Source organism: Trichosurus vulpecula, chromosome 1 (genome assembly GCF_011100635.1).
Source record: "Trichosurus vulpecula isolate mTriVul1 chromosome 1, mTriVul1.pri, whole genome shotgun sequence".
Lineage (NCBI taxonomy): Eukaryota > Metazoa > Chordata > Mammalia > Diprotodontia > Phalangeridae > Trichosurus > Trichosurus vulpecula.
In genome coordinates, this window is record NC_050573.1 from 64,575,232 (window position 1) to 64,587,955 (window position 12,724).

The 12,724-nt window shown below is 42.4% G+C and overlaps 2 protein-coding genes across 2 annotated transcripts in view; both read right to left on the bottom strand.

Moving 5' to 3' along the window:
• Window positions 1-12,724, bottom strand: part of LOC118848854 (cytochrome P450 4F3-like) — a 140,755-nt gene that overhangs the window by 94,051 nt on the left and 33,980 nt on the right. The gene's annotated exons all lie outside the window — the stretch shown is intronic.
• LOC118848875 (cytochrome P450 4F3-like) overlaps window positions 1-12,724 on the bottom strand; it is a 63,573-nt gene that overhangs the window by 16,834 nt on the left and 34,015 nt on the right. Inside the window, exons 4-6 of the mRNA XM_036757918.1 lie at window positions 5,608-5,661; window positions 4,982-5,109; window positions 4,264-4,385 (exon numbers count right to left, since the gene is read on the bottom strand). Coding sequence (XP_036613813.1) covers window positions 4,264-4,385; window positions 4,982-5,109; window positions 5,608-5,661 — 304 coding nt within the window. The remainder of the gene's footprint in view (window positions 1-4,263; window positions 4,386-4,981; window positions 5,110-5,607; window positions 5,662-12,724) is intronic.

Consider the following 12,724-nt stretch of genomic DNA (forward strand, 5'->3'; position numbering starts at 1 on the left):
AAAACAAAGCCAGGAAAGGGAATTGGTCCTTGCACAGAGGAAGAGGCACAATTTTTAAGCATTAAATTGTTTCAGTCTTTTTTCTGTCATGTCTAATTCTTTGTGACCACATTTGGAGTTTTCTTGGCATAGATAATGGGGTGGTTTGCCATTTCCTTTCCAGTTCATTTTACAGATGAGGAACCTGAGACAAATAGGTTTAAGTAACTTTCCCAGGTCACAGCTAGTAAGTTTCTGAAGCCATATTTGAACTTAGATCTTACTGGCTCCAGGCCTGGCACTCTACCCACTGTGCCAATCAGCAACCCCATGAAAGGACTGATGACTGTTAAAAGATGTTTGATTGAATAGGGCAAAATGAATGCAGCCTTAAGGTTTGTCCTCCAGAAAGCTGTCTCCTATGCATTTGTTAAGGCCATACAACATTCTTCAGATAGCTACGCTGCAAGAACGAAGAAAATCTTGATGATATTCTTGTTACTAAGAGAAAATGAGGCATAAGATTGGGAATCACATGCTCACCGAAGGTTTTGGCAATTGACTTGGAGGACATCTAGTAAAATCCGAAATGGAAGAAGGATTTCCTACAGAAAGGGATGTCCTTCAGAAGCTACTGTTTTGGGATGGCATTGTTTTAATTACACCAAGCCCTGTTATATTCTGGAGTCTCCAATATAAGATGTATAATCAATTAAAAGAGTTTGACCAAACACAGGGAAAATACACACTGATAAAAATTGCCTGTTTTCCAGAATATGGTGTTCAGCATGATGGATAATCCATAGAGCTCCATAGATACTGCAGAAGCAAAATGACCTATGCTCAGACTTGAACTTGAATAGGGGAGAGCAGTTTGGATTGCATTTCAGAAATTACACCATGATTTTACATGCCCTAAACCTCTATCAGAAACCAAATATTATCAATCCACAATATTCTTTCAATGATATTGTGTGGCTAAGAAAGATCAAATACCACAATCTCTAAGGAATCAATATTTTTAGTTACTCAGAGACAATGGGGGGATACACAGTGATCATATGTAGACTGCAGAATGTTTTATCAATGAAAATTCTGCATACAGAGTGTTTGAAAAGATGCCTCACCAGAAAAGGATGTGGGCTATTCAGGCAGTAAGCAAGGGATAGCAGAGAGACCTCTTGTGTGTTTCATTGGTACTCATGTCTAAAAGTTTAGAGCAAAGGTTATTAACCTCCTTTGTATCAGGGACCTCTCTGGCAGTATGGTGAAGACTACAGACCCTTTCTCAGAATACTGTGTGTTGCCAGTGTAACAAGACTTTGGTGATTTCCCAGATGATAGAGCCCCCCACATGGTAAGCCATCCACAAGGATATCTTCTCCCAGGAGCAGGCTTTGGCCGCTCCTGCATGGGTGCCTTTTTCATAGGTGGTCTGGAGCTGCTTTTGAAAGAAAATAGCCTGAAATTGTCTGCCATGTGGGTGGGACCAGCCTTCATCTTAGATCATCATGCATCATAGTCCCATTACACCTACAATCATAATTGAAGGAAATGCTGAATTTCAGCTAGAAGTTAATAAAAATAAAAATCTATTTCTTTCCCATCCAAATGTACATATTCCTTGAAATCTAGCCATGAGCTTCTTAGACTTATTCCTGTGAGAGTGGGAGAAGATAGTCTGTGGACCCCAGGTTTAGAACCCCACATCTAGAGAAAGCCCTTCTTCCAACAAGCTAAATGGACACCCTATGGAAGAATCGTAGAGGTATGCAAACAAGAAAGTAGAGCTACCCATGATAAGAAAATAAGGGTGAGTTATAATCTGTGCCATGCAACAGAGGACCATAGTGAGTTCACAGATCCATTAAAGTGTCCAAATGGATGGCACTTTAGGGTTTACAAAGCACTTTGCTCACTGTAACCCTGGAAGGAGGAAGTACAAGTATTATCATCTTCCTCTTGCAGTTGAAGAAACTGAGGCACAGAGAGGTTAAACGATTTGCCTTAGATCATGTACATGGAACCAGATTTGAATTCAGGTCTTTTATCTTAGACCAGAGGTCTTTCCACTCTCTCATGTTGTTTCACTATGGATTAGTGGGGTCCATCTGCTACTAGGACTGGAATTCTGTCTTGTTCCCATTCAAGACTTTTGAGTAGGTGTTGCCCTGCACAGGATCCCCAATCACCATGGCTCAGTTTCCACTACTGGACACTAAATACCCCTGAGGCTATCTGCCTTCCAAGATCTGTACTTATTGATTGTAGCTGATCTCTCTAACTCTGTCCTCCCTGTAAGTCAGTACCCTGACCTCTTACCTCCAAGTCACAACTGCCTTCTTACCTGGACTTACTCCTATGAAGCATTCTCTAGTCACCTAGGTAACTTGCTCTGAGGTTCTGTCTGATCATTGGACCCCTGATCTGGCTTTTTCTACAGTCATCCGACCTTCTGTTAGGCCACCACATGTGTAGGGCACCAGGAGAATGGGAGAAACAAGTCAGGTTACCAAGTATTTATTAAGTACTTACTATGCCAGGGGTGGGGAACCTTCAGCCTCCTTCTAAGTCCTTGGATGTGGCCTTTTGACTGAGTCCAAGTTTTACAGAACAAATCATTTTTATTAAGGGGATATATTCTATGAAGTTTGGATTCAGTCAAAGGGCCCCACTTGAGGACCCAGAGGGCCACATGTGGCCTCAAGCCTGAAGGTTCCCCACCCTTCTAGCTAGAAACTGTGCTAAACAGTGGAGTAACAAAGAAAAGCACAGCTATAAAGGGGCAGAATGAAGATGAGATGGGAATGGTTTATGAGCAAATGAGGGAGAAATAGGAAAAGAAAAGGTCTAGAGGAAGAGATGAGAACAAATAACCTCCAAACCTGGTTTCCTGCTTCCCAGAGGTTTTCAATAGATTCAGCTGGTGTCATAATTAAATATCTGTAGTATGCCTAGCATGGAGCCATCTAACAGGGGAACAGTTTGTGATATGAAGGAATGCTGATGATTTATTTGGATTTACTTTATATCCTGCTACTTTGCTAAAATTATTAATTCTTTCAGCTAACTTTTTCATTGAGTCTTTAGGATTTTCCAAGAATATCATCTTATTATCTGCAAAAAGAGATAGTTTTATCGCCTCATCCCCTGTTCTGATTCCTTGAATTTCTTTTTCTTCTCTTACTGCTATTGCTAGGATGTCCAATACAATATTGGATAATGTTGATGACAAAGGTCTTGTTCCACACCACAAGCTGCCTCCCCCTGAGGGAGGGTGGACAATGACAGAAGGTAGAAGAGGCAAGTTGGTGGGCAATATTGTTAGGAAAAACAGTACACCAAAGGTTCTCTCTTGGTTCCACTTATGCAAATGACCACTGCTGACTCCAGCCAGAGCAATTAAAGGCAACCTCTTCCCAGCCAGGTAACGGCCTGAACCTAGATAGGTGAGCTTCCTTATTTGTAACTGCTGAGAGGTCTGACTCTCTGAAGTGCAACCCCAGGGGCAGTCTACATAAGAGGATCACTGTAATCTGACCTGTTAAAGTCTTCATTAGAATGGAGCTAGTGATGCCAAGTGCTTTCCTTACATACCTATTATGTTTTGCAAAATCTCTTCCAGGCTTTCCCTCTTCTCTTGCCTTTGGAGAAATTTCAAGATACAGATGTAGAGAATATAGATACAGATGATATAGATAGAGATAATATAGATACAGATGACACAGATATAGACACAAATGCCCACATATATATGTGTCTCTCTATATATGTATGTATATATATATATATATATATGTATTTTTCTTAACATGTCGTTGAAGCTGCCCCAGTTCCCCCCTGACTCATACCCAGGCCCTTCTCCAAGGCTACTGGCAGCTCCCGAAGTTCTCTGAGGGGTGTCATAGATTTTCATTAACTGACTTAGAACCAGAAAGAACCTCAGAGGTTATCTAGTCCAACCCTCTCATTTTATAGATGAGCAAACTGAGTCCCAGAGAATTTAAACAGTTGGCCTAAGGTCATACCAGCTGTAAATAAGAGGACTGAGGTTAGAGCCCATGTCACCTGACTCCTGATTCCTCCCACTTCCAGTCATGTATATGGCCCCCAGTTTCCACAGTAGCTTTAAGTTGTTCTTCCTTCCCAATCCTTCCAGATTCTGTCCTCAACATTGCACATCCCCTCTGCTCTGCAGTTCTCCCTTCCCCTACTGCCTGGGAATGTCATTTCTTCATCTATAGATCCAGAGTCCCCAGAGCCAAAGGTTAGGCTAAGACTCACTCCTGGCAGTTGCTGTTGTGGCTGAAGATGCATTTCTGCAGGCTATCCAGGGTCATGAGGCTGATGTGTTCAAACATGTCCAGGTGTGTGCTGCCCTCAGCACACAGGCGCCTCCATTTTGACTGGGAGAGTGAGGGAAGGAAAGAGAGAGAGAGAGCAAGAGAGAGAACATTTATGCTGGCCTTCTGCCAGGACTTGACCCAGTGGTTCCTGCCTCTTCAGGCATCCAGAAAGAGCAAGGAAGGGATCTCTATTTGTTATATGAAGAATAGCAGGGTTATGAGCACATTGAGAATTTACTATTTGGGTGGAAAGATCCTTTGGTGGGAGTCAGAAGCTGAGACCTAGTCCCATCTCTGCCACTGAAACCCTGTGTGACCTTGGAAAAGTGACAACACCTCTCTGGGTCAAATCTTCCTTCCTTATCTCTAAAATGGGGATAATCAGTACTGGTCTCCATACCTTCCACGATACTGGGAGGAGATGAGGTCATGTGGATTGGAAACTGACCTGCAAGGTCCTGGAAGATGCTCCTGGATGATGGTGACCTTGGGCTCTGCCCCACAGCCCTAAACTCAACATACTCTAAGAAAACATGAACAGTGCTAAGGCCCTCATTATGCCTCCTGAGGTCCAGACTGGTCTGGGAGGGAATTTACTTTGTGCAGGCTGTCCTAGATGGGTTGCCTCTCAACCAAGCCAGCTCCTCCATGCTCACATGCATGATGTCTGCACTCTGGTTGAAGATCTTCACATAAGGCTTGAGGATGTCAAAGTGAAAAGCTGGGGTCAGCATACGTCGGTGCCGGCTCCATTTGTCTCCTTCACTCAGCAGCAGCCCATCCCCTGGAAGGAAGACAGTGATAGTGATCAATCTCCAAGTCTCAGGCCTCAATCCAGTCTCCCTGCTCCTAGAACCAGATGCTCAGCCCTCATCTCAGTCTTCCATTGATTCTCCCAAGTCCCTAACACAAGCCCTTCACCCAAGTGCCCAAATACTAAGTCCTCAGCCTATTCCCCTATCACCAATTCCTGAGTCCTCAATCAATAGACCCTCTTCTCCCAATCCAAGGGCTTCATTTCTAGGGAGTTTTGAGTCCCCAGATTTCCCAAATACCAATATTCAAGTCCCATCACCCAACCCACCCCCCACCCAAGGACTTCATCCTATTCCACCATAATTTCAAATGCTCCAGAGCCTAGCTCCTAGACTCCAAATACTGGCCTCATCTCAATTTCTCAGGTCACAAATATGCATTCCTTAGGCCTCCTGACCAACCCACTTCACCCTCTACCTCCTGGACAATGCCTTCTCCCCAGGTCCTATTCCTACACATCACTCACCCAGCCAGGGTTCCATGAAGATATGCAAGAATTTGTTCTTGGGTGCAACAGCAGCTGTGAGAGAGAGATAGGTCCTTCAGAGGCCTGACATAACTATGACTGGGGATAAGGGGAAGAACAATGAGCAAACAGCCCAGATGAGGTCAAAGGAGGAGAGGTCAAAAAAGGACTGGGGTCTCAAGCTCTAAATCAGGGAGGAAAGTGACTAGGGCTTCACTTCCTGTATCGTTCCCCTCCCCCCTGTTCCCCTCCAAGCCAAGCGTGGACAAGACAGGAAGAGAAGAACAGCATGGAATGGAGCTGGTAAGGAGGTGAGGCTAGGCAGAGGGCAGAAGGAAGAGAGTGGAGATAGTATTATAGTCACACATCTAGCTGTGATGAATAGATACAACTTAAGGAAGGCGAAGATGTGATGCAAAGAACTCTGGACATGGTCCATACGTGATCCCACATCACCAACATAGCCTCGACATGGTTATCAGGCACCACCCATCCCAAGACATGAAATATACACATTCTTAACATGAGACAAGATAAGTCACAGACATAATGTTTTGAGAGAGAGATATATTCCTCTCAGAATTATGACTCAGAAACTCACTAAGTCAAGGCCTAGACATATCCTAGACATGACCCAGCCATTCCCCAAGACATACCCCTATACATAGCTCCAGACATATGCTTTGAACACAGGCTTAAACAGAGACTTAGACACAATGCAAATATCGACTTGGACATGACTTGGGTACTTTCCTCTCTCCATCTTTGAAGTTCCAATTTCATTGGTGATGGGAATTTCCATTGTGGAAACTCTAGAAATCATTGAATATCTTCTATTAATCTCAAACTCATGGTCTTACAGTTTTCAGAGGCACTGGCAGGTTAAGTACTTTGCCTATGATTATGTAGCTAGTATATGTCAGAGACTATGAACCCAGGTCTTTCTGACTTGACTGGCAGCCCTCTATTCATTATGTCAGGCAGCTCCCTGGATAGGGTCCTGGGGATATTCCACACATAGGACAAAACTCCCTCCCCCCCCCATCTCTAAAGCCAGGCTTTAGAGATGATATCTATTGATATGTGGTCCAGAATTCTATATAGCCCGAATAAAGCATCAGTGCCTCCCCTTCCATGACCAACCTATGACACATAAGACAAGGAGAAGCCATATCACTAGGATAATGGCCAGATTCCCCCACATAAACGTGATCCATACAACTCCTGGTCTTGTCTCTGGAAGCAATTCTGGAAAAGCATGCTAGATACGAGTTTAAATATAGCCCTCATGACAGCACAAATGTGGCTTTGGACATAATATATATGAGGTCTCAGGGATAGCCTAGACATTCTCCCCAAAACTGGCACCAGTAGAGCTCACATATGCACACAAAGCATGGCCTCCAACCATGGTACCACAAAGCCCTAGAGAGCCTGAGACATGGCCGCAAACATAGAATCAACACAGCTAAGACATGGCTCTGAACGTCCTGAGACGTGGCACCAAACACACCACTAATACCTCTCGAAACAGCTCAGATACATCATGGATGTGGCCTGAGGAAGCCCCAAATGTGGCACCAATACAGCTTGGAAATGGCCTAGGACAGTCTGAATTTGACCCCAAACACAACCCCAACACAACTCAGATATAGCCCAGATGTGGCCCTATGCAGTCAGAGCCCTGGACCCAGAGAACTCACAGATGGACACCTGACAGAGCGAGGCCTAGTGTGCAGTCCAGTCAGAGCAGCTGACAAAGGGGGAGGGATCCATGGGAGCCCAGATAAACAGGAGACAAAGTTGCCTTAGGCAAGATTCTCTATTCCCCTGCTGTTTCTGTTACCTGACCTGAAAAGCTCCCACTTCTTCCTTCTTTCTCTCCCTGTCTCAGGGCAGGCAGGCAGCACAGAGACTTTGGTAGCCAAGCCTTTCAGTTTCAAGGGGACACACGAAGTCTACCTGAGTCCAGGAGGACTGGCTTGATGCAACTGGGGTGGAAGATGCGTGTTGAGGGGCACCAGACCCCTACCCACCAGCAGCACATGTCCCTGAAGCTGCAGACCAGAGACTCAGTGTACAGCAAAGTTTCTTTGGAATTATGTATCTGGGGGAAGAATGAAGAGGGAGGAGTTCACACCTGAGGGTGCAGGAGGAACAAGGAGCCAGGTGGGCAGAGGGGCTGACTGGGGCCTAGAGTCACTTTCCTCCCTTTGTCTGACATCTCCATCTCTCTCCAGCCTGTTTACTTCCCCAGAAAAGTATCCCCAGAATGTGCATTCCCATGAAGTTATGAGTTACTCCACCTGTGGATTGAGTGAATATACAAACTTTGAAAAGACTAAGTACAATATTGGGGAGGAAATGCTGGGCATCTGGACCCTTCCTTCTGTCTGAAATCTTATATTTGCTTCAGCCATGACCCAAACAAGTTCATAGGATCATGGGATCCTAGAGCTGGCAGGGTCTTCAGAATTGTTTAGTCATTTTTCAATCATGTCTGACTTCTGTGAGCCCTTTTAGGGTTTTCTTGGGAGAGATACTGGAGTGGTTTGGCACTTCCTTTTTCAGCTCATTTTACAGCTGAAGAAACTGAGGCAAACATGGTTAAGTGAATTGTTCAGGGTCACACAGCTACTAAGTGTCTCAGGACTGATTATATCTTTTTTATTTTTTTTATTTTGAGTTTACAACATTCAATTCCACAGGTTTTAGGGTTCCAAATTTTCTCTCCCTCCTAGCCCAACCAAGACAGCACGTAATCCGATATGGATTCTACATTTGCCTTCACATTGAACTTATTTACATAATAGTCCAGTTGTAAAAACGAATTATAACCAACGGAATGAATCATGAGAGGGGAGAAATGAAAGAAAAAAGCAAGGAAATTATGAGAGCAAATAGGTTGCCTCAATCTGCACTCAGCCTCCATAATTCTTTCTCTGGATGTGCATAGCTTTTTCCATCATGAGTCTTTTGGAGCTGTCTTTGAACTTTGCATTGATGAGAGCAGCCAAGTCAATCAAGGTTAGTCCTTACAGCAACCATGTGCCTGTACTAGTGTATAATGATCTCCTGGTTCTGCTCCCCTCACTCATCATCAGTTCATATAAGTCTTTCCATGTTGTAATGAAGTCCGTCTGTTCCTCATTTCTCATTGCACAATAGTATTTTATTACATTCATATACCATTCCTCAATTGATGGGCATCCCCTTGATTTCCAATTCTTTGCCACCACAAAGAGCTGCTATAAATATTTGTACATCTATGAATATACATTTGGACATCTATAAATATGTGTATGTATGTGTCCTTTTCCCAATTGTATGATCTCTTTGGGATATAGAAGTGGTATTGTTGGATTAAAGGGTATGCACATTTTTATACTTCCAAGTTGCTCTCCAGAATGACTGCATCAATTAGCAGCTCCACCAACAACGTAGCAATGTTCCAATTTTCCCACATCTTTCCAGAATTTATCATTTTCCTCTTTTGTCATGTTAGCCAATCTGACAGGAGAGATGTGGTACCTAAGAGTTGTTTCGATTTGCATTTCTCTAATCAAAAGTGATTTAGAGCATCTTCTCATATGCCTATAGATATCTTTAACTTCTTCCTCTGAAAACTGTCAGGATAGATTTTAACTCAGATTTTACTCCAGGCCCTCTGCTCTACCAACTGTGCCACCTAGTTACACACTTCAGAATTAGAATTCCTTCGTTTTCTGGATAAGGAAACTGAGGCCCAGGGAGGTTATACAACTTGCCCAAGGTCACCTAGGAAAAGGGTTTTAAGGTCAAGCCCCTTGACTTTAGAGTCAGGAAAGTTTCCACTATACTTGACTGAGTCTCCCCAGTGGCAGGTTAACTAAATCACACCAGATAGGGCCATGTCTAAGAGTCCCTAAATTTGCCAGTTAATAATCTGACAGTAAACTGATGTCCATACATTCTCTTCTCTAGGCTGAGCTTTGAATACAGGATAGACTTGTGATTTCATGAGTATAGGGAGCTCCTTTTGACAAAATTTCCTCTTCTCATGTGGCTTGGCACATTCTAGTCTTAGAGAATTTATTACCTCTCTATCCAGAGTTAAGTGACATATAACTAGAATGGACCTGAAATAGGACTTGAACCCAGGACTTTCTGAATCTCTGTCCACTCTGCGACACTGTCTTTTCCACACACAGGGGATTAGTGTCAAGCCGTTCGTTTACGTACTAGTATTATCCTTATCTTCTCTCTCTGTGATCCTTCTCCTACAACTGGGCAACCATGGCCTCCTGGCCCTGACTCAGCTCTGAAGGAACCTCTAGAATGATGCATCCCACAGACTACACAACCCTGTGAAGAAAGCTCTATGGTCATGTCCATTTTACAGATGATGAAACCTTCACTTTGGGACAGCTCTCATTGTAAGGATTTTTTTTCGGATGTGGAGCCTGAATTTATGTATTTGTGGCTTCCACCCATTGTCCTTTGGGCTTAACAAGAAAAGTCTGATCTCCTTCCATGTGACAGGCCTTCCTATACATGAAGAAAACAATTGTAAGTCTTTTTCTTCTTCTAGTCTTTTCCCTAGTTCCTTTGACCAATCATATCATCACAGGAACTCCAGGCCCTTTGCCATTTTGGTTGCCCTCTACTTCATCAAAGCCCTTCCTCAAGTATGGTACACTTACCTGAGGACAATACTCAAATGTGGTCCAACCAGGATAGAGTCCTTGGTCAGCAGAGTCCAACCAAGCAGAACCATTTTTTCCTAATCTTGGACCTCATGCCTCTGTCAATGTGCCTTAAATCTCATTAGCTTTCTTAGTTACCATATCACAGAACTGCATTTTTTTATTTGAGATCAGCTTCTTTCTGGCCATGCCTCTATTTCTTGTACTTGTGAAAATAAATATTTGTTCCCAAATATAATTTGATCCCCAATAAAATTTCTCATATTAATTCAGCCCAATATTCTGATTCTCCAAGATTTTTTGAATCCCAATGATCATCTGTCTTGTGAGCTAGCTCTCTGCCTCCATTCGCACATTCAGACTACTCCATCCACTCTGGATTTATAACCATCCCCATATCTAGCCCTTCTTTCTCCTACCAACATGCATTCTTGCACATTGTCCCACATACTATGAAGACATTCCTTCCTGACTTCTTCCATCCTTTCTTTATTTTCTAAAAAATTCTTTATTTACTTTTAGTTTCCAACATTCACTTTTATAAGGTTTTCAGCTTTAAATTTTCTTCTGCTCTCTGCCCTCCCCAACACAGCCAGCATTTTGATATAGGCCATACTTTTACAATCATATTAAACATATTTCCATATTAGTCCTGTTGTAAAGAAGAATTAGAACCAAAGGGCAAAATCATGAGAAAGAAAAAACAAACAAAAAAGAAAATAATATGCTTCCATTTGCATTCAGACTTCATAGTTCTTTCTCTGGTTGTGGATGGCATTTTCCATCATGAGTCTTTTAGAATTGTCTTAGATACTTGTATTGCTGAGAAAAGCTAATTCTATTAAAGTTATTCAATATATAATATTGCTGTTACTGTGTACAATATTCTCCTGGTTCTGCTAACCTCACTAAGCCTCAGTTCATGTAAGTTTTTCCAGGTTTTTTCTGAAGTCTACCTGCTCATTATTTCTTACAGCACAATAGTATTACATTACATTTATATACCACAACTTGTTCAGTCATTCCCTAATTGATGGACATCTCCTCAATTTCCATTTCTCAGCCACCACAAAAAGGGGTGCTACAAATATTTTTGTACAAGTGGGTCTTTGTTCCTATTTTTTTTTAAATGTAATTTATTTATTTAACATATTTGGTTTTCAGCATTGATTTTCACAACATTTTGAATTACAAATTTTCTCCCCATTTCTACCCTCCCCCCCCCCACTCCAAGATGGCTTATATTCTGGTTGCCCTGTTCCCCAGTCAGCCCTCCCCTCTATCACCTCCCCTCCCCTCTCATCGCCTTTTCCCTTCCTTTCTTGTAGGGCAAGATAAATTTCTATGCCCCATTGCCTGTGTATCTTATTTTTTAGTTGCATACAAAAACTTTTTTTTGTTTTTGAACATCTGATTTTAAAACTTTGAGTTCCAAATTCTCTTCCCTCTTCCCTTCCCACCCACCCTCCCTAAGAAGTTGAGCAATTCAACCTAGGCCACACATGTATTATTATGTATAACCCTTCCACAATACTCCTGTTGTGAAAGGCTAACTACATTTTGCTCCTTCCCAACCCATCCCGCTTTATTGAATTTTCTCCCTTGACCCTGTCCCCTTTCCAAAGTGTTTGTTTTGATTACCTCCACCCCCATCTGCCCTCCCCTCCATCATGCCCCCCCCCCCCGTCTTTTATGTTTTTTTTTTATCTTCCTCCCTCTTCTTTCCTGTGGGGTAAGATACCCAACTGAGTATGTATGGTATTCCCCCTCAGGCCAAATCTGATGAGAGCAAGGTTCACTCATTCCCCCCTCACCTGCCCTCTCCCTTCCTCCCATAGAACTGCTTCCTCTTGCCACCTTTATGTGAGATAATCCACCCCATTCTATCTCTCCCTATCTCCCTCTCTCAGTATGTTACTCTCTCATCCCTTAATTTCATTTTATTTCTTTTAGATATCTTCCCTTCATCTTCAACTCACCCTGTGTCTGCTCTCTCTCTTTTACATACATATATATATATAAACACATATATATATACACATACATACATATATACATAGATATATACATACATACACATTCACTTATATATATACATAAACATATATATACATACACACACACATATATATATATATGCATATTCCCTTCAACTACCCTAATACTGAGGTCTCATGAATCATACACATCATCTTTCCATGTAGGAATGTAAACAAAACAGTTCAACTTTAGTAAGTCCCTTGCAATTTCCGTTTCTTGATTACCTTTTCATGCTTCTCTTGATTCTTGTGTTTGAAAGTCAAATTTTCTATTCAGTTCTGGTCTTTTCACTGAGAAAGCTTGAAAGTCCTCTATTTTTTTGAAACTCCATATTTTGCCTTGGAACATGATACTCAGTTTTGCTGGGTAGGTGATTCTAGGTTTTAATCCTA